The sequence below is a fragment of the Musa acuminata genome, chromosome BXJ3-6 (assembly GCF_036884655.1).
Source record: "Musa acuminata AAA Group cultivar baxijiao chromosome BXJ3-6, Cavendish_Baxijiao_AAA, whole genome shotgun sequence".
NCBI classification, from domain to species: domain Eukaryota; kingdom Viridiplantae; phylum Streptophyta; class Magnoliopsida; order Zingiberales; family Musaceae; genus Musa; species Musa acuminata.
The window spans coordinates 40,094,153-40,118,375 of record NC_088354.1 but is presented as its reverse complement, the minus strand read 5'-3'; the positions used below and the strand labels follow the sequence as shown (position 1 = coordinate 40,118,375).

At 51.3% G+C, this 24,223-nt stretch overlaps 5 protein-coding genes across 5 annotated transcripts; 4 read left to right on the top strand and 1 right to left on the bottom strand.

Moving 5' to 3' along the window:
• Positions 1–1,240: 1,240 nt before the first annotated feature.
• Positions 1,241–2,581, top strand: LOC135641477 (uncharacterized). The gene is made up of 2 exons (XM_065156839.1): positions 1,241–1,878; positions 1,939–2,581. The coding sequence occupies exons 1-2, from the start codon at positions 1,241–1,243 to the stop codon at positions 2,579–2,581; spliced, it is 1,281 nt and encodes a 426-aa protein (XP_065012911.1).
• A 463-nt stretch (positions 2,582–3,044) lies between these two features.
• LOC135641476 (uncharacterized) lies at positions 3,045–5,335 on the top strand. Its single transcript, XM_065156838.1, has 3 exons — positions 3,045–3,298; positions 3,388–4,534; positions 4,682–5,335. The coding sequence occupies exons 1-3, from the start codon at positions 3,045–3,047 to the stop codon at positions 5,333–5,335; spliced, it is 2,055 nt and encodes a 684-aa protein (XP_065012910.1).
• Positions 5,336–9,681: 4,346 nt separating this feature from the next.
• On the top strand, positions 9,682–16,122 carry LOC135640010 (ABC transporter G family member 36-like). The gene is made up of 23 exons (XM_065154084.1): positions 9,682–10,149; positions 10,244–10,364; positions 10,456–10,544; positions 10,643–10,727; positions 10,805–10,964; positions 11,057–11,133; positions 11,222–11,275; positions 11,356–11,446; positions 11,511–11,812; positions 11,886–12,167; positions 12,239–12,555; positions 12,619–12,779; positions 12,876–12,979; positions 13,039–13,195; positions 13,268–13,590; positions 13,668–14,000; positions 14,082–14,372; positions 14,461–14,544; positions 14,637–14,770; positions 14,846–15,073; positions 15,144–15,315; positions 15,394–15,648; positions 15,722–16,122. Exons 1-23 carry the CDS (start codon positions 9,824–9,826, stop codon positions 15,980–15,982), a joined length of 4,407 nt encoding a protein of 1,468 aa, XP_065010156.1. The 5' UTR covers positions 9,682–9,823; the 3' UTR covers positions 15,983–16,122.
• Positions 16,123–16,240: 118 nt separating this feature from the next.
• On the top strand, positions 16,241–18,401 carry LOC135640011 (putative pentatricopeptide repeat-containing protein At3g25970). Its single transcript, XM_065154085.1, has one exon. It carries the CDS (start codon positions 16,241–16,243, stop codon positions 18,323–18,325), a length of 2,085 nt encoding a protein of 694 aa, XP_065010157.1. The 3' UTR covers positions 18,326–18,401.
• A 186-nt stretch (positions 18,402–18,587) lies between these two features.
• Positions 18,588–22,330, bottom strand: LOC103990133 (serine/threonine protein phosphatase 2A 57 kDa regulatory subunit B' kappa isoform). Its single transcript, XM_009409171.3, has 2 exons — positions 20,569–22,330; positions 18,588–19,119 (listed from the first exon to the last, which is right to left on the bottom strand). Exons 1-2 carry the CDS (start codon positions 21,730–21,732, stop codon positions 18,751–18,753), a joined length of 1,533 nt encoding a protein of 510 aa, XP_009407446.2. The 5' UTR covers positions 21,733–22,330; the 3' UTR covers positions 18,588–18,750.
• Positions 22,331–24,223: the final 1,893 nt, after the last annotated feature.

Genomic DNA, 24,223 nt, shown 5'->3' with positions numbered 1-24,223 from the left:
ATAATGCCGACGCGATGTGCGCTGACGTCACCCGCTCTCAGACAACGACTTCATCGTTGTCTGACCCAACACGCTTGGCCGAGACAGAGGAGAACGACGACCGAGGCACGCCCATGCCTTGCGGCAGTTCGATTCTTCACGCAATGCCAACAGCAATGTTAGACGCCATCAGAGGTACGATCCTGCTCCTGCGGGCAGGCACATCAGGTAACACTAAACTTTCCTATAAATACCCCCGAGTTCTATACGAAGGAGGGGGACAACAAAAGAACAGACCACTTCTCGTCACTAACTTGATCGTCGGAGGGGTCGGGCCGAGCTTCCGACCCGACCTGTGTGCAGGTACAAGGACGGGGTTGCTTCTTCCCGGCGCTGTAGAAAAGCTTCCCACACGACGCAACGTCCCGACCGAACCACCGTAATCGGCCACCTCGGCGGTCTCGAGGAACGTCGTACAAGATCTCCGCCCATTCGGACCCAAACCAAGCCGTGTTGGCCCCGAGGCCACGACATAAAGTTGTTTGCACTAACAGATTGACGCTAGGAGGGCGTCCGAATGTCGAGCGATCAGCAGATCCACTCTGACGAACCCGCATCTAAGGGGTTGCGTCCGGTCAGCACCCCGGAAGAACATCCCCCGCGTAATTAACCCCGAGACGAACACCCCGCCACAACATCGGAGCGCTAATGACGGTTGTTCAACAACCCGGGTTTATCGCCGCCCGACGGTGCCCCCGTCGGCCCGTCACCTGTATCACCCGAAGCCTTTCACAACCTCGCTCATCAAGTCTGAGCTCTGACGGGCGTGGTGCAAACTATCATCCCGCTCGTCTCCCAACCGACACCCCCGCATATTACCCAGCCTTTGCAACAACAGGAGGCCCCCACCCGGACTCATGCACTACTTCCCGAGCTCCCCACTTCGCCTCGAAACCGATTAGCCCAACCCGGGAACCGAGGGGCGGAAGATCCGATGAGTCGCCCAGAGCCTGAGGCGCTATTTGCGAACTCAACGAACGCCCTACGAGCCCAGTTGCGCCTTGTTAGTCAACGACTCGACGAAGTACAGCAGGAGGTTCGCAGGTCAAAGGGAGAGCTCGGGGCGGACAGACACCAAGAGTCCCCGTTCGCGCACGAAATACAAGATTAAGTGATTCCACCGCACTTCCGGCTCCATTCGTTGGACGCCTATGACGGCGCCACTGACCCAGTGGACCACGTAGCCGCTTTTCGCGCCCAGATGGCGCTATATGGGACTTCTGAAGCCTTGATGTGCAGGGCGTTCCCAACGACTTTGAGGGGGCCGGCCCACGCATGGTACATCGGCCTGAAGACCAGGACCATCACCTCCTTTGACCAGCTCGCCAGAGACTTCGAGCTCAACTTCCTGACCTACGCTCGACCAAAGTCGTCCGTGGCGTTGCTCCTCAGACTCAACCAAAGGGAGGACGATCACCTCTCCTATTTCGTGAACCGCTTTATGACCCAAATCCGGGGGCTGTCGGATGCTCACCCCTCTCTCTTAATGCAGGCATTCATGATAGGCCTGCGGCCTTCCAGGTTCTTCTGGTCTCTTGTGAAGCGACCCCCCATGGCGGTACCCAAGATGCTTCAGCGAGCAAGCCAGTTCATCGCCGCAGAGACGTGGATGGCTAGGAGGCGTGAGGAGCACAAGAGGGTCAGGTCGGAGCCACCCCGGCAGCAGCAATCCGCTGCACCACGGTGCAGGTTGGACCGATCTGACCCACTGGCACCAAGGCCCCCTCTCCCCGCCTTGGGTTCGTCCCAAACAGAGATATTTCTCCACATAAGGGAGAAGGGACTACTCAAAGATCCCCACCCGATGAGGAGCCCGCGAGAACTTGTAGACCGGTCAAAGTACTGTCGTTTCCACCGGTAGAATGGGCAATACACTAAGCAGTGTCGTGAGTTGAAAAGACAGATCGAGGAGCTTATTCGTAGAGGGCACCTCGGCCAGTACCTTCGGCAGGAAAAGGAACTTTCGCCGTGCCCGGAGGGTCCCGTTGAACAGCACATCGACGTGATAGCAGGCGGACCCGCATCTGGCGGAAGCTCCATGACTGGAAGAAAAGCGTACGCCCGAGCTGCCCCGGCCGAAGCTCCTAGGCATGGGCCTGAGCCCGAGATCACTTTCTCGGCCAAAACGTCCGAACAATCTGAGCACGACGATGCACTCGTGATTTCGGCCAAGATCGCCAATGCGCAAGTAAGAAGGATTATGGTCGATACCGGGAGCTCGGCCGACGTACTCTACTTCGATGCCTTCCAAAGGCTCGCCTTGTCTAGAGAGAACATGAAGCCGATGTGCTCGGCGCTCACCGGATTCATCGGTGACTCGATCTCACTGCTGGGGGTAATCACTTTGCCCTTAACCCTAGGAGCCCCACCGAGGTCGAAGACGGTGATGACCACCTTCTTAGTGGTTGACCTCCCCACGGCATACAACGCCATTCTCGGCCGGCCAACCCTCAACAAAGTCAGAGCCGTCGTCTCAATGTACTACCAAACTGTAAAGTTCCCGACCCATGCTGGGGTCGGAGAAGTCACGGGAAGCCCCTGAGAATCCAAGCGCTGCTACCTGATGGCTGTCTCGTTACACAAGAAAGCGAGGGTCGAACCACCACTGGGAGATCCTCGGGAGACGAAGAAACCAACCCCCCACCCCGAGCCGAGGGGATCCACCATCAACTTGCCGCTACTAGAGGGTCGGCCAGACCAGACGGTCAAAATCGGGTCGGAACTACCGGAGCAGGAGCGAAAGCGGCTCGTCGGCTTCCTGCAATAAAATACCGACGTCTTCGCATGGTCGCCATCTGACATGACGGGCGTCGACCCAGAGGTCGTGCAACACCACCTCAACATTTCGCCCGACGCTCGCCCGGTAAATCAAAAGCCCAGACGGCAAGCCCCTGATCGGCAACTCACCGTGCGAGAAGAGGTGGAACGACTTTTAACAGCGGGCTTCATAAAAGAAGTCAGATACCCACGATGGCTATTCAATGTAGTCCTCGTAAAGAAACCCAATGGAAGCTGGAGGATGTGTTGATTACACCAGTCTCAACAATGCATGCCCAAAGGATTGCTACCCCCTCCCAAAGGTCGACCAGTTGGTCGACGCAACGGCCGGACACGCTCACCTCTCATTTATGGACGCCTTCTCGGGATACAACCAGATTAGACTGGCGCCCGAAGACCAAGAGCATACGACCTTTCTCACCGATCAAGGGGTGTACTTTTATAAGGTCATGCCATTCGGATTAAAGAACGCTGGAGCCACGTACTAGAGAACAGTGAACAAGATGTTCGCCCACCAGATCGGGCGGAACATGGAAGTTTACGTTGACGACATGATTGTAAAAAGCCAAGCGGCAAAAGCTCACCTTGCCGATCTAGCCAAGACACTCGCCACGCTGCGCAAGTTCGGCATGCGACTCAACCCTACATCAGCCACATCCTGAACGGGCCCGAGGAACGGTACCCACCGATTGAGAAGCTGGCACTGGCACTTGTGCTGTTAGCCCGGAAGCTACGCCCCTACTTCCAGGCTCACCCGGTGGAGGTCATCACCGACCAACCACTCCGGCAGATTTTGTCTAAGTTTGATCTTACAGGACGTCTTCTCAAATGGGCGGTGGAGCTCGGCGAGTATGATGTACGATACGTGTCAAGAACTGCCATCAAAGCCCAGTCCGTGGCCGACTTCATTGCGGAATTAACTCAGATCGAGGATATGGATCTCGAGCAACTTTCTGAAGGATGGGTCCTGCACGTGGACGGATCGGCCAACTCAAAGGGCGCCGACGCGGGGCTGGTGCTACTAGCTCCCGACGAGCGATCTTTCGAGCGTTCCCTCCGCTTCGGGTTCCAAGCCACTGACAACGAGGCGGAATATGAGGCGCTCCTAGCAGGACTCAGGTTGGCCCTCGAAATGCATATGGTTGCCATACACGTCCTCACCGACTCGCAGTTGGTAGTCGAGCAACTCAACGGCGGATACGAGGCTCGGGACCCAATCATGGCGAAGTACCTGGCACAGGTAAAGAACCTGATCGCCAAGTTCCCTCATTTTGCATTATCTAATGTCTCAAGGGGAGAGAACGAGCGAGCCAACGCACTAGCTAAGCTGGCGTCGAAATCAGCCCCCGAAGCCCGGCCCGAGGTCGAGGAGCTCCCTTTCCGTGCCATCGAAATCGCTGCTGCGACCTCGGGCGACGCACCGACCACGTGTGTACAAGAGATGCTACGCTTCAAGCGGGACGGGACCCTTCCCCCCGACGAGGCCACGGCTCGGCGCCTGCGCCGTACGTATGCGTGGTACTCCGAGATGGATGGACGACTCTATAAGCGGTCCTTCACATACCCTCTCCTACGGTGCTTAGAGCCCGACGAAGCTCGAACGGTTCTGGCCGAGGTCCACGAAGGAGTCTGCGGGGAGCACATTGGCGGGCGAACTCTGGCGCACAAAATACTTCGCCAAGGGTACTACTGGCCGACCATGTGTTGGGACACGAAGGTTTACGTGCAACGGTGCAGTCCGTGCCAGGAGCACGCCCGCGCGCCCCGGCAGCCCTCGGTCCCGCTCACCCCCATCGATTGCGCATGGTCGTTCGCACAGTGGGGTCTGGACTTGCTCGGACCTTTCCCGTCAGCCTCGGGATAGTGGAAATACATCATCGTGGGAGTGGATTACTTCACCAAGTGGGTTGAGGCCGAGCCACTAGCGACGATCACGGAGCAACAAATAGAAAAGTTCGTGTGGAGGAACCTAGTGACTCGGTTTGGCTTGCCCAAAACCATCATTACAGACAACGGGCCTCAGTTCGCCAGCGGAAAGTTCCGGGAGTTCTGCGAAAGCCACGGGATCCAGTTGAGGTTCAGCTCGGTGGCTTACCCTCAGACGAACAGGCTAGCGGAAGTAACCAACCGGTCCATTCTAGATGAGCTCAAAAGAAGAGTGTCTGAAGCCCGATCGGCTTGGACGGACGAGCTCCCGAGCGTCTTATGGTCATTACGCACCACCCCCAAAACTGCGACCGGAGAGTCCCCTTACAGCCTCGCGTTCGGGACCGAAGCTGTCCTACCACCCGAAATAGCTATTCCCACCCCTTGGACAAAAAACTACGACGAGAGAACCACAAACGAGGGACTTCGAGCCGGCCTTGACATGCTCGTGGAACGGCATGCCGACGCGCACTTGAAGGCCCTCTCTTATAAAAGAGCCGTCGCAAGGGTCTACAACAGGAAGGTACGTCCCCTACCAATTAAGTTAGATGACCTGGTCCTCCGCAAGACCGAATTCAGTGACCCGACCTGAGCGAGGGGGAAGCTGGCCCCCAAATGGGAAGGACCTTATCGGGTCGTCGAGATAATCCGACCGGGCACGTACCGGCTCGCCACGATGGATGGCTGTCCTCTACCAAGGACATGGAACGTCCAAAACCTTAAGAAATTCTATGTGTAAGAGAACAGAAGATTGGTAACATGAGAAAGTGTTCTTTTATTTGAGGAAAGTTAACATTACAAGACTCGACCCCGACTTACAAACCGACAAAAAAAACACACAACGCCAAAATACAGGACCATTTTATTATTATGGGACATCCAGGCGGTCGTCAAAGGGGATGTCCTCAGGCATGTCCACCTCTAGATCCTCGGGGTGGGGAGTGAAGGGGTCCTCCTCTACCTCGAGGCCGGGGTGGCGAGCGCGGAAGCGGGACGTTGCAATTCGGTATCCATACTCAAAGGACACTCGTCCCGTCCGCGTCAGCCCGATTTCGAACCCCTCAGACTTCTTGTACGCCTCGATGAGCTCCTTATCCTTGACGGGTCGGAGACATGCCTACTCCGCAAGCGCTTCCGAAGCCACCCTCGCCTCCGCCTTGGCCTCCTCTAGCTTCTTGCTAAGGGTGCCTACCTCCGTCTTCAGCAAACGGAGCTCGGTCCGCTCCAACCTTACGATTTTTTGGAGCTCCTTATTTGCGTCCCCGGATGCCTCGAGCTCTGACCTCAGGCGAGCCGCCTCCACCTCCGAGTCCGTCGCGCGCTTCTCGACGGCCGCCATGGCTTCCGGGCCGGCCCCGGCTCGGGCCTCCTCGACCTGATGGCGGAGCTCGGCGTTACGGCTGATGAGGCCTCCGATGACCCGGCCGGCGTCACGCACCCTATCCATCAGGGTCATCGCATAATGAAGGCCCTGTAAGAAGGAAGACGGGTCAGGAAGAACAGTGTCGGAGAAGCAACCCTAAGGTGGGAGGAGAAGCACTTACCCAGGTCAAGGACTTGGCGGACTTGCCAAGCAGAGCCTCCGAGGGCAGGGTAGATAAATCCCGAGCCATGTCGGGATGAAGTGCGTCTCGGAGGAATGCCATAGAGGAGTCCCCTCCGGCCCACACATTGTCCCCCCGGGACAGGCCTCCCCAGCGGGCAACTAGGGGGTCGCTTGCCTCCCCGGTCGAGATCTCGCTCACCAGCCGCGTCAGGAACGGCTCCTCGTCCCCAGCGGGCAGCCGGCACAGGTCACGCACGGAGGGAGGGCGCGGGCCCTTCCCAGCCGCCTGCCGACTAGGCCCGGCCTCGCCCCGATGGGGGCCCGCTTCAGCCCCCTTGGAAGGTGCTGCCTTCGCCTTCTTCCGAGGGCGCCCGGCCTCGACCTCCAGCGGGGCGTCCTTCGTGCCGGGCTGCGTGTCGACCGACGGTGCTGGAGGTGGAGCTTGCGACGCCCGACCACCTAGAAGCGATCGAAGGTTCACCATCTCTGCAAGAAATAGGAAAAGCATTAGTCCTAAGATTAAGCCATGAAATGTCCGAACCAAATGCTACTAACGTACCCAGAGGCGTCGGACTGAGGCCCGCCTCGACCAGTCATAGCTCGATCATGTTTCGGATGACTTGGGAACTGGGAGAACCTCTTTGAGCCTCCTTAGATCCCGGCGCTCTTCTTCACTCAGGCTTGGGGCGGTGTTGTCGATCGCCCTCGCGGACCACCAAACCCCAAAACCCCAGTCCTTTGCACAGCTAATGTAAAAGAACCTCCCCTTCCACCCTTTGTTATTGGAAGGGGCCCCCCCGACTCAAAAGCCCGCCCGGGCAGATAGGAAGTAACCCCCCGAACCTTTGGAGAGGCGATAACAGGAAAGGAATAGGTTGAGGGTAGGGGTGATGTTGGCATAGTGGCATTCCCCAAGGAATACCACTAGGTAGCGCTAGGAGTTCGGCGCCACTGAGACGGCGAAATCCGCCAGAGGGAGATGCAAGACACAATAAGGGGGTGAAGGGGAAAGCGCAGACCCGCCTCTAGGGCGTCTAAAGTCAACGCAAAACCCTTCGGGACCGGGTCATAGGCCCGCTGTCCCGATTCGGGAGCATTGAGGATATAGTCCTCCGGGATACTATAGCGCTCCCGGAGTCCCCCCAGCAATGACCCACTTACGGTGGAGGAAGAGGAGGATGTCATCTTTACTGACCTTAACGGGGAGGTACTACGGGGAAAGGAAGGGCGATGCAGGAGGCGAGGAGGAAGATTGGAAATGGGACAGCAAGACCTGAAGAAGGAGACTCAACAGCGAGAAATAAAAACGAAGTCGGACGCTCGCTATTTAAGGGAGATATCCCGCCAGAACCAACGCCCCTTCGCCTCCTGAGTATGGGCGACAACCCACCCGCGCATGTGCGTAACCGTCACGTCATGTCAGGAATGCCGAAGGACACCCCGCCATAATGAAGGTCTGACATGGCGATCCCGCTGAAGAGGCAGAGCCCTAACGCCTCGATCTCGACGTCCGAAAGCGTGCGGCAAAAGCAACCAGCTCCCCCTTAGAGAGGAAATCAGATACAGTAGTTTTTCAGCCCCCGCTACTGTTAAAGTAGACAAGGAGGGAAAGTAGCATAAGTAGCTTCTCGGGCCTGCCCGCCTGCGTCGTGCTCCTCGGCCTCATGTCACCCGAGACCACACCTGCGCGGCCAGCCCGCTTGCGTCGTGCTCCTCGGCTCCATGCTCCCCGAGACCACACCTATGCGGCCAGCCCGCCTGCGTCGTGCTCCTCGGCTCCATGTCGCCCGAGACCACCTCCTCAGTGCAGCCTGCCCGCCCGAGACGTGCTCCTCGGCCTCATGTCGCCCGAGACGTGCTCGACCTCATGTCGCCTGAAACTACCGCGGTACTGGAGGCTGAAGCCATGCCTCAGACTCCCCTTTTTGCAACAACCGACGCATAGCTTCTTTCGGGGGGGGAATATGATGAGGGTAATAATGGCGACATGACGCGCCACGACGTCAGCCACGCTTGGACGACACTCTGCCCAAAGAAGGCAATAATGCCGATGCGATGTGCGCTGACGTCACCCGCTCTCAGACAACGACTTCATCGTTGTCTGACCCAACACGCTTGGCCGAGACAGAGGAGAACGACGACCGAGGCACGCCCATGCCCTGCGGCAGTTCGGTTCTTTACGCAACGCCAACAGCAATGTCAGACGCCATCAGAGGTACGATCCTGCTCCTACGGGCAGGCACATCAGGTAACACTAAACTTCCTTATAAATACCCCCGAGTTCTATACGAAGGAGGGGGACAACAAAAGAACAGACCACTTCCCGTCACTAACTTGATCGTCGGAGGGGTCGGGCCGAGCTTCCGACCCGACCTGTGTGCAGGTACAAGGACGAGGTTGCTTCTTCCCGGCGTTGCGGAAAAGCTTCCTACCCGACGCAACGTCCCGACTGGACCACCGTAATCGGCCACCTCGGCGGTCTCGAGGAACGTCGTACAAGATCCCCGTCCATTCGGACCCAAACCAAGCCGTGTTGGCCCCGAGGCCATGGCATAAAGTTGTTTACACTAACACCTCTTATCGACATTGGGTGAGTGTGATCAAACCCATACTATTTTACCCTTTCGAAGCCACAAAGCTCCAAAAAGCATCTCTAAAGGTAAGGGAGGCACGACTATCTTATGAGCCCTTCTATCGGACTAAGTTGGCCCTATCACAAGTAATTCGATTCCATAACCGATAAAAGATTCTTCGAGATTCATTACATCTCAATCATGACTTGCCTTGAAGAAATGAAATCTCCTGTTTTCATCACACCATTCAATCACCCATCCACCATTGGCAATGCAACCGCTCATCGCCATCTTTATGGCTTCCTAAAAATAACGTTCCCTAATTCCAGCAACAATGCCTATTCAACTTAACGGGTTCTGACAGCTCTGCTTCTCTTCCTTAAGCGTTCTTTTGTTTCCTGTTGAGTTGCATATCAAAAGAACGGTTTTTATGGAGAGGATCTCCTCATTAATGATGTTAATATTCTCTCCCTCTCTCTCTCTCTATGTGGATATTTTAGGCTCTCGACAGCAGGCTACATCTCTGTCTTCTTCTTCTTCTTAGAACTCACCACCAAATTCCAATTTGCCTGCCAGAGGTGAAGCCATGACCAATCAGAGCAGCAGCAACGACAACAAGGAATGTTGGATCAGCTTTCTTCTCCTTCAGCAAAAAATTAAGCAGAAAACTTCTTGTGTTCTGCCTATCTCCTCTGTTTCTTCCATTAGTTGTCTCCACGGGCAGAGCTGATCTGCGGTAACTGAGCAGAAGAAGAGGGAAGATGTCAGCTCTGACTGTGTCATTCTATACTTGGAAACTGGTCACACACTTGGAAACTTCGTCCCTTTACTTGGGATGTCAGTTTGTAGCATGGAGAGTAGTAGTAAGCACCGCTACGGCTGTGTCATTCTATAAGATCTCTCTTCCGTCTCCCTCCTACTCTTTGCGGGAGATCATTCGACCGGAGTTTGGTTGGGGGAGATGGAGCCGAGCGAGGTGCTCAGGATAGGGAGCCTGCGAAGGAACAGTTCGGTATCGAGGAGAGGGGACGAGAGCATCTTCTCGCGGTCGTCGCGGGACGAGGACGACGAGGAGGCACTCAAATGGGCCGCCCTCGAGAAGCTGCCCACCTTCGACCGCGTCCGCCGGGGCATCCTGGCGCTGGCGGAGGATGGTGGCGAGCTGCAGGAAGTCAATATCGAGAGGCTTGGCTTCCGGGAGAAGAAAGCCCTTATCGAACGCCTCGTTCGTGTCGCCGACGAGGACAACGAGCGCTTCTTGCTCAAGCTCAGGGATCGCGTCGACCGGTAAGGAAACTGTGACTACCAAGTATTCCCTTCTTCTTCTACTGCGCTGCTCTGCTTCTGTTAACTCTGTCTTGCTTTCCTTTGGTGATTGCAGAGTCGGGATTGATCTGCCCACCATAGAAGTCCGATATGAGCACCTCAGCATCGAAGCAGAGACGTATGTGGGTAACAGAGGATTGCCTACCATCTTCAATTCCACCCTTAACATGCTAGAGGTATTGCTACTCTCTCTCTCTCTCTCTCTCTCTCTGCTAATAATTTCTTACTGACCATGGTGCTTCAATTCCTTGTGGGGATGAACAAAAGGCCTTTGGAAATTACTTGCGAGTACTACCAAGCAGAAAGAGACCTTTGTCGATCCTTCATGATGTCAGCGGAATCATCAAACCTCGCAGGTATGAGCTCTACAGCACCACCAGATGTCTGGTTTCGGATCGTCAGTGATCTATCCATTACTGCATCTGTTCTCCGTATAACCAAACTTCGTCTTCAGGATGGCTTTGCTCTTAGGTCCTCCGGGATCGGGAAAAACCACGCTGTTGTTGGCTTTGGCTGGAAAGCTCAGCTCTGATCTCAAGGTAAAAAAGTGGCTTCTATGTCGTGTTCCATCACACACAAGTTATTATCTTCTTTGTGGGGCTGTGACTGACCGCAGGTTACCGGAAAAGTGACCTACAATGGCCATGACATGAGTGAATTCGTCCCTCAAAGAACCGCTGCGTACATCAGCCAGTATGACCTTCACATCGGGGAGATGACAGTCCGCGAGACGCTAGCTTTCTCTGCCAGGTGCCAAGGAGTAGGCACTCGTTACGGTGAGTATCGATCCCCTGTTTGATCCTGGCAAGCTCTTCTTGTGTTCCACCACTGCATCTTGAAGTATATGAACGAATGCAAATATGCCCAGAGATGTTGACTGAGCTCGCCAGGAGAGAGAAGGCCGCAAACATCAAGCCAGATCCGGACATTGATGTGTTCATGAAGGTGAAAGCTTTTACGTGGCTCTCTTCTCCCGCTAGAGACTCGGTGCAAGAACCACCTCTGTTCTGATAGCTTCTTGTTTTGCTGGCAGGCGTCTTCGATGAAAGGGCAAGAAGCCAATGTGATCACGGAGTATATCCTGAAGGTATCATCACGATCATGTGTCAAGATGTTCGTAACTCGAGTCAGATCAAGAGACTAATTCACTTCAAACCACTCTGACAGATCCTCGGTCTGGAGGTCTGCGCCGACACCATGGTCGGCGATGAGATGCTGAGAGGAATCTCCGGTGGTCAGAGGAAGCGTGTCACGACAGGTACACCATTGGATGCTCCTTATCTATCCTGTCGAGCATCTGATTTCAATTTTGGTCGACGCAGGTGAGATGCTTGTTGGGCCAGCGAGAGCTCTGTTCATGGACGAGATATCAACCGGTCTGGATAGCTCGACTACTTTCCAGATAGTGAACTCGCTCCGGCAAACCATTCACATTCTTAGTGGAACTGCGATGATTTCCCTGCTGCAGCCCGCACCGGAGACATACGACCTTTTCGACGACATCATTCTTCTCTCCGATGGCCTCATCGTGTATCAAGGTCCTCGTGACAATGTGCTCGAGTTCTTCGAATCCATGGGCTTCAGATGCCCCGAGCGGAAGGGTGTTGCGGACTTCCTACAAGAAGTAGGTCTACCGTTGGAATCTTTCTTCCATCTCTCTGGTGTGACACTGAGCCTTGATTTGGTTGGGTTCACAGGTGACATCGAGGAAGGATCAGCAACAGTACTGGGCTCGGCATGACGAACCTTACAGATACGTGCCTGTGAGAGAATTTGCAGAGGCATTCCAGTCCTTCCATGTCGGTCGAGCCTTGGGGGACGAACTCTCTGTCCCCTTCGACAAGACCAAGAGCCATCCTGCTGCTCTGACGACCACAAGATATGGGGTTAGCAAGAAGGAAGTGTTGAAGGCTAACATCGACAGAGAACTGCTGCTGATGAAGAGGAACTCGTTCGTCTACATCTTCAAGGCGACCCAAGTAAGCAACCTCTACCTTCATCGATGGCGATGAACAGTGTCTCATACCGCCTTGTGATCCTCTGTTTACAGCTTACCATCATGGCAATCGTTTCCATGACCGTCTTCCTGCGTACTAAGATGCCTCGGGAGACGGAAACCGATGGGTTGACCTATTTGGGGGCACTGTTCTTTTCGGTGGTCATGGTCATGTTCAATGGGTTCTCTGAACTCGCCATGACCATCATGAAGCTTCCTGTCTTCTTCAAGCAAAGAGACCTCCTCTTCTATCCTGCATGGTCATACACGATACCGACATGGATTCTCAAGATTCCCATCGCATTTGTTGAAGTTGCAGTGTGGGTTTTCACAACCTATTATGTCATCGGATTCGATCCAAATGTCGGAAGGTAAGAACTGGAACTCTTGCATTGTTGTCAGAGTGAACCAACCTTACATCGTCTCCGCATCAGGCTGTTCAAGCAATATCTGCTGCTTCTGGGGATAACTCAGATGGCATCTGCCGTCTTCCGCACCATCGGGGCATTAGGTAGGAACATGATCGTTGCAAACACCTTTGCGTCGCTTTCGCTGCTCATTCTTCTCGTGCTGGGTGGCTTCATTCTTTCACGAGGTAAGCCATGATTCCTCTCTCTCTCTCCGTCCGTCTCTACAACATGTAATGTGGCTCGGAAACGGCATCACCGAGATCTGCTGCTGCTTGTGGCAGAACAAGTGAAGAAATGGTGGATTTGGGGCTACTGGATCTCGCCACTGACCTACGCACAGAACGCGATATCAGTGAATGAATTCATGGGCAACAACTGGAAGCATGTAAGCACACTTCTTCTGCTGAATTCATGCAAAAAAACTCGATCTAAGTTCTGCTACAGACTGCTCCAGGATCGAACGAGTCGCTGGGCGTACGAGTGTTGAAGTCGCGTGGAGTCTTCCCGGAAGCAAGATGGTATTGGATCGGCTTTGGGGCTTTGGTTGGCTACGTACTTCTGTTCAATGCTCTGTTCACTCTGGCTCTCAGCTATCTCGATCGTGAGTACTGTTCCTCATCTCTGCAATACTGCATCAGGAGCAGGATTTGATTCGGCTATCTTCAATTTGCAGCCTTTGGAAAATCTCAGCCGCCAATTTCTGAGGAGACTTTGAAGGAAAAACACATCAATCTAACCGGAGAAGGATTAGAGTCATCATCCAGAGGAAGGAAATCTATAGATCACTCTGCATCCAAGAGCAAGTCCCGTGGACATGCCAAGTCAATGCTCTCTAAATCTCGGCGTGCGGGTAGCGAGAATGGAATGAGGAGGAAGGACAGCTCATTGGGTTCCATGAAGGCAGCTTTCGATCAGAACAGAAGGGGAATGGTCCTCCCCTTCACCCCGCTTTCCATCACCTTCGATGATATAAGATACTCTGTCGACATGCCTCAGGTGCTCATTCTCGTTCCTGCTCGGCAGTTCATGTTCCTGGAACATCTTTTTTGACGGACTGTGATGGGCATATGCAGGAAATGAAAGCTCAAGGTGTGGCGGAAGACCGCTTGGAGCTCCTCAAGGGTGTGAGTGGATCTTTCAGGCCAGGTGTGCTCACGGCGCTGATGGGCGTAAGCGGAGCCGGGAAGACGACGCTGATGGATGTGCTGGCTGGGAGAAAGACCGGGGGATACATCGAAGGAAACATTAACATCTCCGGCTACCCTAAGAAGCAGGAGACCTTTGCTCGCATATCAGGATACTGCGAGCAGAATGACATCCACTCTCCTCACGTCACGGTTTACGAGTCCATCGTCTACTCCGCCTGGCTTCGGCTACCTCCTGAGGTCGATTCTGAAACAAGGAAGGTTCGTCCAAGAGCACAGATACACCATGCGCGCACCTGTCTTCCGTGCAAAGGCTCACCGACTACACGCCATTTCTTGCAGATGTTCGTCGACGAGGTCATGGAGCTTGTGGAGCTGACGCCACTGAGGGATGCGCTGGTTGGGTTGCCCGGAGTCGATGGGCTATCGACCGAGCAAAGGAAGAGGTTGACCATCGCCGTGGAGCTGGTCGCCAACCCATCCATCATATTCATGGATGAACCCACCTCTGGGCTCGACGCAAGGGCTGCGGCCATCGTCATGAGGACCGTGAGGAACACGGTGGACACCGGGAGGACGGTGGTGTGCACCATTCACCAACCCAGCATCGACATATTCGAAGCTTTCGATGAGGTGAGAGATCTCTCGAGGAGGTAATCGAATTGCACGTTTCGAGTGCAGAGTAATCACTGCGGTGTGACTTGTGCCGGTTTGTCTGCAGCTCTTCCTATTGAAGCGAGGTGGAGAAGAGATATACGCAGGTCCCCTCGGTCGCCATTCTTGCCATCTGATCGATTATTTTGAGGTGAGACGATCGACAATAGATCGAATCGTATGTAATGATTCAGCAGGATGATGATACAGTCAACTGTGTTTTTCTTGATCTCCTCCCGTCAGGGAATCAATGGTGTCAGCAAGATAAAGGATGGTTACAACCCCGCGACATGGATGTTGGAAGTGACGACACAGGCGCAAGAAGGCATACTGGGTGTCGACTTCAGCCAAGTATACAAGAACTCGGAGCTCTACCAGTGAGTGCTCTGTTTCCTCCTCTCTGTATGTAGCAGACCGCCATGTCTTACATCGGTGCACATTCCGCAATGCAGGAGAAACAAGAGGTTGATCCAGGAACTGAGCATTCCTCCTCCGGGTTCGAGTGATCTCTACTTCCCAACGCAGTACTCTCAACCAATGGCCGTGCAATGCATGGCGTGCCTGTGGAAACAGCACTTGTCATACTGGAGGAACCCTCCGTATACCGCCGTGAGGTTCTTCTTCACAACCATCATAGCTCTGCTGTTTGGCACCATATTTTGGGACCTCGGCTCCAAAACGTAAGCTTCTCCTTCGTCAAATCCTAACAATTCTGAGCTTTTGGCTACATCTGAACGAAATAATCTGCAGATCGAAGAAAATAGATCTGTTCAATGCTATGGGTTCCATGTACGCCGCTGTCATCTTCATCGGGGTGCAGAACTGCTCCTCCGTTCAACCGGTGGTGGCCGTCGAACGAACGGTCTTTTACAGGGAGAGAGCAGCTGGAATGTACTCAGCTCTGCCGTATGCGTTTGGACAAGTAATCCTCTCCCGAATCGGATTGACTAGCCTTGTAGACATGCATGCATCGACTAACACGGTGTTGTTCCATTCACAGGTGGTGATCGAGCTACCGTACGTTCTGATCCAATCGATCCTATATGGTGTGATCGTGTACGCCATGATTGCCTTCGAGTGGACTGTTGTTAAGTTCTTCTGGTACATATTCTTCATGTACTTCACCCTCCTCTACTTCACGTTCTACGGAATGATGACGGTGGGGATCACTCCCAACCACAACATCGCCGCCATCGTCTCTGCTGCCTTCTACGGACTATGGAATCTCTTCTCCGGATTCATCGTCCCACGACCTGTGAGTTGGAGACTCTGTTTACGTGCTTTCCTAACTCGATGACATCCACTTAATCGACTGCTTCCTTCTGTAGAGAATCCCGATATGGTGGAGATGGTACTACTGGGCATGTCCTGTAGCTTGGACCTTGTATGGATTGGTCACCTCACAGTTCGGTGATATAGAGGAGAGACTCGAGGATACCGGCGAGGTCGTGTCGGATTTCTTGAGGAGTTACTTCGGGTTCAAGCATAGCTTCTTGGGGGTGGTAGCTGTGATGGTGGTGGCGTTTCCTCTGCTCTTTGCTTTCCTCTTTGCATTCTCCATTAAGATGCTCAACTTCCAAAAGAGATGAAGATGGCGGTGCCTGCCAAACACCAAAATATTTCTGTGATCATAGATAGATAATTTGGGGATATGTATGCGGTTTGATGATGAAGACAACTCTGTGAGTCATTCTTACATACAATTATGAAGCAGGTTATTTGGGAGCAATGTCGTAAAGAGCCATCCGTCACACGCACGCGCATCGCATTGCACGGTCGCGTATAAGCGTCATGGTTCACGTCGCATTGCAGCTTTGGTCGCACGCATTTCTGCGAACGGTTGGGGCATGCACTCGTCTCGGCGCCTCGACGCCGCCTTGCGCTCCGCAGCCAAGACCCACGCCTGGCTACTGAAATCGGGGGACGGCCTCGACCCTTGCACCTGGAATAAAGTCCTCGCCTCCTACTCCAAGAGCGGTGGGCTCGTCGAAGCCTGCAAGTTGTTCGATGAAATCCCACTGCGAGACACCGCTTCGTGGAACTCCCTCATCGCTGCCCATGTCCTGTCTCAGGCGCACCGGCAGGCGTGGTCCGTGTTCAGGACCATGCTGTCCGAGGGTCTGCCCTTCGATCAGTACACCTTTGGAAGCCTCCTCAAGTCCGTCGCCTGCGCCGCCCGGCTCGACCTCGGCCGTCAGGTGCATGCTTTGATCGTGAAGTCGAGCTTCGACCGCAACGTGTTCTCCGGTAGCGCGCTGGTCGACATGTATGCAAAGTGCGGTCGGATTCGAGAGGCTGTTATGGCCTTGGAGCTCATGCCAGAGCGGAGCGTCGTCTCCTGGAACGCAGTGGTTGCGGGTTATGCACGGGCCGGAGATGCTAAAGCTGCCTTCCATGTTTCGTGCCGGATGGAGAGAGAGGGCGTGACGCTGGACGAGGCCACTTTTGCCAGCCTCTTGACGTTGCTGGACGGGATTGCGGATTACGGACTGATGTCCCAAGCGCATGCTAAGATCGTGAAGTGCGGCAGAACGGCAGATACCATCGTGTATAATGCGGCCATCACAGCGTACTCGCAGTGTGGGTCGGTGGCGGATTCAAGGAAGATCTTCGACAAGATGGACCGCGTGAAAGATCTGGTGACATGGAACTCTATGCTTGCGGCTTATGCCTGCCATGGCTTCACAGCGGACGCGATCGAGCTCTTTGTCAGGATGCAGAAGCTCGGAATCGATCCAGATATATACACATTCACCAGTGCGATCAGTGCGTGCTTTGAGCATGGGCAGAGTGGCAATGGCCGGGCGTTGCACGCGGTAGCGATCAAGAGGGGCTTCGATGACGCACTGCAGGTGTCCAACGCGCTCATCGCGATGTACATTAGACCCGGGGAGGATGGCACGGTGGATGATGCCTGGAGATGCTTCCGGTCCATGGAACTCAAGGACTCCGTGTCCTGGAACTCGATGCTCACCGGGCTTTCTCAGAACGGGTTGGGCGAGGCAGCAGCGAAGCTCTTTGCTCACATGCGATCCGTGCATGTCGAGATCGATCACTATTCATTCTCTGCCACCTTAAGATCCTGCTCCGATCTGGCGGTCCTTCAACTGGGTCGGCAAATCCACGGTTTAGCCCTGAGGTCGGGCTTCGCCGCCAATGAATTCGTGGGTAGCTCTTTGATCTACATGTACTCCAAGTGCGGCGTCCTCGACGATGCACGACAGGCGTTCGACGAAACGCCCCATGGTAGCTCCGTGACGTGGAACTCCATGATCTTTGGGTACGCGCAGCATGGGCGAGGCCGAACCGCGCTTCATCTCTTCTCTAAGATGCAAGAACAAGAGGTGTCGCCTGACCACATAACCTTCGTGGGCTTGATCACCGCATGCAGTCACACTGGTCTTGTGGAAGAAGGGTCCCGATTGTTGAAGCTGATGCAGCCAGCGTTCGGAGTTCCATTGAGGATGGAGCATTATGCGTGTGGGGTTGATCTCTTCGGTCGAGCGGGCCGCCTCGACGAAGCGAAGAACCTGGTAGAGTCGATGCCCTTCCAGCCCGACGCGATGGTGTGGATGACGCTGTTGGGTGCATGCAGAATTCACGGCGACATGGCGTTGGCGAGACGTGTGACCGAGCACTTGCGTCTGTCGGAGGCGGAACACCACTCCACCTACGTCCTTCTGTCGCACATGTACTCCGGTCTTGGACTGTGGGCGGACAGAGCCACGGTTCAGAAGACGATGAGGAGCAGAGGGCTAAGCAAAGTCCCGGGATGGAGTTGGATAGAGATCACGAACGAGGTGCATTCTTTTAATGCAGAAGACAGGTCGCACCCTCAGTCGTCGGAGATCTACAGGATGTTAGAATTGTTGATAGAGGTGATGGAGACAGCATCCTTCTCTGAGATTGAGGTGTTGGATTCGATCCCCTAGGACTTCGATCCCAAGACCTTGGCACCTTGCTATCCATCAATGATCATTATCCGTCCTTACACGGGTCTTCTCTGCACCACACCAACAAAAAATAATGCTCGAAGATCCACAAATTATAAATCACTAAGCATGGGACATTGAGATCTTTACAGCTCCTAATTGGATCATGCTCCAAATCGAGTTGTATAAGTACATAAAACCTAAGGTCATATGTGACATACCGGTGGGTAGACATCTACAAATCATCAAGAGCAGAAACAAGTTACAAGAGAATCAGCTTATACTCCTAGCAAATAGCGGAAGTACACAAAATGATTGCCATTACTCTCGCAAGCATTGCCGTCAATACACCAACAATAAAGGAGCTAATTTAATTGAATACGTTTGGTGCTACTAATTGTTTCTCCTAAACCATTTGTATTACTTCAACTAAGAACAGCAGCAATTGGTGGAGTAATTGCAGGTATTACCAGGACGGCTGTGTTACTAGTCACTGGCTGGAACGCGGCAGTAGTCTCCAGACGCTCCCAGATCATTCTTCGCTTCTCCTCCATTGCCACTCGCTTCTCTTCTTCATCCTCAAACTTCTTTTTGCAAGCAGTAAATAGCTCTTCGTTCATCTCAGATAGCAATTTTTTGACATTTTCTGTTAAATTCAAAACAGCTTGGTTCCAATGACTCCTGATGTTCCTCTCCAAGGCTGGCAAAATCAAAGGCATGATTGCTTGCTGGTTTTGTGACGCCAGACTTGTCACATGGTCATTATTCCACATGAGTAGGGCTCTCTCGGCAACCTGATGATATTCATTTAAAACATCATTAAAATAGTGGTGTTGAGAAATGAAAACAGGAATACAAGCTAGCTGCAAAAGCCGGTATGAATTTCAAAGCCAACATTCGAATGGTAATGAAGGCCACTATGGTGCATTACTTATTGTTTTCTAATCACAAGATTAAATATGACTACACTTACCTAGCATCACCATTTGCTTATAAACTAGGTAATCACAATGAAGTGGGGAAAAAGGAGGGGTGATGTTATGTTGCCCTTATTGATTGCTTGTCAAAACTTTCCCTCAGTTTGCTACATTTGCTGCAAAAATAGAGTCAGGTGCTCATGTAGGTCACAAGTGCAATCCGCTAGAGAAACCTTATTGACGAAACTACAGGTTTATCATTCCAGCAACTAAGATCTGCTTGGACGGAAAAGTAGCTGATTCTTGAAGAGCATACTATCAATGATAAAAGCTACAAACAAGAAATAACATAAGAATACCTTTATGACAAACAAAAAATAATTTGAATCAACTCTAGGTTGCACAACTGTTTCGAAAAAAAAAGAGAAAATAGTAACTAAGCATTTACATATACGTAAGGTCGAGAAAGGAATTTAAATACACAGATGGCAACCCTTGGCACCACGTTAAGATTTCTGGTTTGTGACTTATGCGTCAAGTGCTTGAATCACAAAAATAACATCTTTAGTTTCATGAAAACAACCTCTTAACTTGCAAGATTGTATATATAGATCTTCCTCGCACACCGTATATATACATGTAAGTACTGAAATTTGAGTACTTACATGTATGTGCCCATACGTTTTATATATGCTATGTGCCTGGACTATGTGCTGAACCAAGTGTTCGACCATAAACTCCGTCTTATAAGTTTCAGAAGTATGCTAAAATCATCACAACTACGAATTAATTGGACATATTTAATTAAACTTTTTCAGAATACTTTATTGCGTAATCAACAAATACAAACTCAAGTTCTCATTTCAGTCTTGCCAGAGTAAAAATGCATGCCATGTTCCAGGTAACAGATTATCAACACAGGTAAACCCCGATAGAGTGTTGTTTGCACGAGTTTATCACAATAAGCAAGGTAGATGATTGGCAAGACTGTAGAACCCCATCAATAACCAACCTACTCTTTCAAGACACCTCTGAGAGTTCATATCAACATTCAAATTAGGAATTAGTGGAACATGCACACAGATGCAGGTAACAGGGAAATGTCTTCTTTTTAGCCAAAGAAAACAGCAGCTAGAAAGAAAAGGCAATAGAAAGAGGAAAACTTCAAGATATGAACATAATTATTAGCATCAATAATAGGTTGGAAGCGCATATAAAGCTAAGAATGCCCATTAGAGATTCAACAACTTTACAATTAGATGACAAATTGCAGTTTAAGCTAGTACTACTTAGAAGCAAACAAGTTAGAGAAACAGTTATGATCACCTGGAAGTGGGAGCTGTTGATGCAGAAACCAATCCTCCGGAACAATGGAATCACACATTTCTGGAGCTCCGCTGGGCTAGTAGACTCCAAGACCTCCTCCAACTCGCTCAAAAACATAACTTCCTTCTGACTGTTTGTCACTGGCCAATATCTCAACAACCCTTTTATCACTGAGCTTGCCAGCATAGGCTCTTTCTCTATGAACTGTGTCATACAGTAAGTCAGCTGCTGAAGATAAACACCTAATGTTTTCGGTTTATGCAGCGGTATTAAAGCCCTCCACAAGAAAATTTTGTGCTCCTCCTTGAGAGGCAGAGCAAACCCACTGATCACACTACCAAAAACTTCTAACAACTCGGCAATCCCATTATGCCGATCTGTCTCAAACACAAACCGATAAAATATATTGCTCACTGCTTTCCTGATGAAAGGACGATGCACCATAAATTTTCCGTAGATCCTATGCAGGATAGTTTTCAAGCAATCCTTTTCTCTGGGGTCCTCGGAATCAAAGAGTTCAAGCAGTCTTGCAATGAATGAATGATCTACATACTTCTTTCCTATCTTAGAATCAAGCGAGGAGGACTCTATGAACTTTAGAAGCAAATCATAGACGAGTTGCAGATGGGACCAAGCTGGATCGAACATCAGCTCTTCCTCTTCAGCCTCCCCGCCACCAGTACTGGATCGTGTGTTTGGAGGGAAAGTTCTAAACAAGTTAATAGCGAACATCTTACAGCTAGCAGAAATCATAGGCTCGGTAAACTTAGAAGTACCAGCATCAACGTAATCGACGAGATCTAATAGTGCCTGTCGTTTCATATCCTTCTCGGCACAGTTCTTGTTTGGATCAGAGAAATCGAAGACAACACAGCAGAGCTTCATCTTACTGATGAAAAGGTTATGCTTTTCAGAGTTAGGGACATCTTTGAACAACAGGAGAGGTTCGATGCTGGTGACGACACTGGACGGAAAGATGGCAGAAGCAGTCCGCTTCACAGTGGCCGACCGGGAGGAAACCACATTGCCACTGCTAGTCCGCTGGATTGGGTTCCCGTTCGCGGAGGCCGTCCCATTGTTGCTGAGATGGCTGTGAGCGGAGCCCGAAGAAGCATCAGATTTGGAAGATTTGCGAGGTAACTTACTGAGGAATTGCTTCCACATGATGCCTAAACTAGGGAGGCCCTCAGATCGAGCTCATGCTGTCAGTCTCGCGACAAGAATGGCATGCACTGAATCAAACCCCATCTGGGGATGCTGATGCCGTTGACTGACTCGAAAATGACGGCATCAACGTAACGCGTGCGATAAAGCAACTGGATTAGAATGCTGTTCGGAACTACGACTTCCTCTCGAAGCCCTAAGATGTCCAGATTAGGGAAATCGGTAGCCGAATCAAACCAAGAGGACGCGACTCAAAATCCGTGAGCGGGAAGCAGAAACCCTAAGTTTCAAGAATCTCCAACAGACATCACAAATCCCACCTACCGACACGCCGAGCTAACCGAGACGACTCTAATTCCAGATCTCCGGCAGGGAGAGCAATCGGAGGAAAGGGCCGAAATACAAACCCCCGGAAACCCCGGAGAAAGGCGGAGAAATTCACAGATCTGGCGAGAAGAGCTCGATCAGAAGCGTGGTTCCGGTAGGAATCGGCGAATTCCAGCTGGGGCTGGTGAGATCGGGGCCGCCTTCGATCTCCCCCACCCTCGTCGAATGACCGGGATGGATCTGCGGAGCAGCAGCAGCAAGAGAAGCCAAAAGCGGCAGTACAAAGAAATATAAAAGAATTCCAGATGTTTTGCTTCTCGCCGAATCCTCTTCCTTTACGGTTCAAAACGGACGGTTGCAATTCTCCCACCTGGGCCAGATCAGACAATCTGATCCGTCGAAATGAATCAGCACGACATCGTTCGATCGAAGTAAATCTAGCCGTTGAACAACGACGACGAGAGGAATTGAGCGGCAGCGATGTGGTATGATGGGCGCGGGTGTTCCACTTGCTTATCTGCTGCCAACAGTGAAATGCAAGGAATTGTAACTGTTGGGTTGGTGGTGCGTCATATTTGTTGGTTGGGGTGGACTCTTTGTTATGTTGTGCCCGAAGGAATGTCTTAACGAAAATGCTTGGAGAAAACGTGGGACCTGCGGAATAATATATCCTCGAGTTAAGATACGAACTCTCTATTGCTGCCTCTGCCAGGAATCAACGCGGACACAATCTGACCATCGAAAGGTCACGATCTCCCGAATCAGAACGCTCACTGCAGTTTCCACGTGCGCCCGTTCTTTCCAGTATAAATTAGGGCAACAGAGGAGCATATTTGGAAAGCCGCTTCGGAAACGTGGCTGGAATTGAATGCATCACATGGCACGATCACACCGTCTACGTGACTCAAGTCTGACTCCGCATGTGTTCGTGGGCTGACACGACCACAGTGCCGTCCTCGACCGGCGCTACGGCACATCAAGCGCGATGGCGTCCACCGCGGCGCCCTCTCATCCGTCTGTACGCGCGTGCTGATGGAAGTGTCAAGTCGGTGCTGTCCGATTCGCTTGGCGTTGGTCGGTGACGTGCGTATGAAATGACAGATCGCTTCGAGCTTGAAGCAGCAACAAACATACCGTCCGCAAGTAGCAAGCGATGACAAGTCTCCTACAACGTGACGGCTAAGCACCACCAAATTTGACTGAAAGTAAGGCAACATTGCTTTCGTTATCGTATCTTCAGTTGGTACCATATATTATCTTCGATGTCATACATATTACCTTATTAGTTAGGTATCTATGACAATACGTGACAGGACATGTAAGAATGAAACGAAAATGATAAATAAAAAAATAAGTTTAATGATTATGATAGGTTAATTACGTATTATTTTTTATAGTTAGATCTCTTTAATATCTCGATCTTTACATTTAAAAAATTTATAGTATAATATTTATAATTATAAAAATAAAATATTTAATCTCATTTAATCTAATTTCATCTATTTAATAATAGCACGTGCATGGCGTCACATCGTTTTACCTCACCTTCCTCCTTATTTCTCGTTATCGATGATGCATATGTCTTGTCTATCGCATTTTATTCCTCTAACACCAACATAAATGCAGAACAACGCTATAGAAGGAAAAGGAGGCAAAGTCGTATGCACACTGACACAAAAGTTTTATTTCATCATCTTCCTATTTAAACATCAATACAGATGTCTCATCGCCCTGTCTCCTCTTTCTATTTATCGTTAATATTCAGATCGACATCAACATGATCGACCATCACGTCATTGTTAATAACTAATGTCACAGTAACTACCCACGATGTCATAATTTGTCATCATTATTAAAATTATTTTATTGTCCATCGTCTTTGTGCTATTCATTTACGTATTATCACATGTTGTATCTTCCATTAGTAAAAGACGTTATGATAAATGAATTAAATATTTTATTTTTATAATTATATGAATTTTAATATAAATTTAAGTCCATAAATCAAGATAGTAAAAAAGTTTAACTACTGGAGATAATTGTAATTAACCTATCACCACTATTAAAATTATCTTTTTGCTCATTATTTTCATTACATTCGTGCATGTGCTATCATGTATCTTTTATCGGTAAAGTTGATGATATTATCAGCTATATTAGTTGA

What these genes read in the sequence shown, in the direction of transcription:
- LOC135641477 (XM_065156839.1), top strand. Translation starts at nt 1,241, where the DNA reads ATGGCGCTATATGGGACTTCTGAAGCCTTGATGTGCAGGGCGTTCCCA. An exon ending in GAACTTGTAGACCGGTCAAA is followed by an intron (nt 1,879 to 1,938) that starts GTACTGTCGTTT and finishes TGAGTTGAAAAG; the next exon opens with ACAGATCGAGGAGCTTATTC.
- LOC135641476 (XM_065156838.1), top strand. Translation starts at nt 3,045, where the DNA reads ATGGAAGCTGGAGGATGTGTTGATTACACCAGTCTCAACAATGCATGC. An exon ending in TTAAAGAACGCTGGAGCCAC is followed by an intron (nt 3,299 to 3,387) that starts GTACTAGAGAAC and finishes TAAAAAGCCAAG; the next exon opens with CGGCAAAAGCTCACCTTGCC. An exon ending in CCATGTGTTGGGACACGAAG is followed by an intron (nt 4,535 to 4,681) that starts GTTTACGTGCAA and finishes GCCTCGGGATAG; the next exon opens with TGGAAATACATCATCGTGGG.
- LOC135640010 (XM_065154084.1), top strand. Translation starts at nt 9,824, where the DNA reads ATGGAGCCGAGCGAGGTGCTCAGGATAGGGAGCCTGCGAAGGAACAGT. An exon ending in TGCCGTATGCGTTTGGACAA is followed by an intron (nt 15,316 to 15,393) that starts GTAATCCTCTCC and finishes TTCCATTCACAG; the next exon opens with GTGGTGATCGAGCTACCGTA. An exon ending in GATTCATCGTCCCACGACCT is followed by an intron (nt 15,649 to 15,721) that starts GTGAGTTGGAGA and finishes TTCCTTCTGTAG; the next exon opens with AGAATCCCGATATGGTGGAG.
- LOC135640011 (XM_065154085.1), top strand. Translation starts at nt 16,241, where the DNA reads ATGCACTCGTCTCGGCGCCTCGACGCCGCCTTGCGCTCCGCAGCCAAG.
- LOC103990133 (XM_009409171.3), bottom strand. Translation starts at nt 21,732, where the DNA reads ATGTGGAAGCAATTCCTCAGTAAGTTACCTCGCAAATCTTCCAAATCT. An exon ending in TCAACAGCTCCCACTTCCAG is followed by an intron (nt 19,120 to 20,568) that starts GTGATCATAACT and finishes GAATATCATCAG; the next exon opens with GTTGCCGAGAGAGCCCTACT.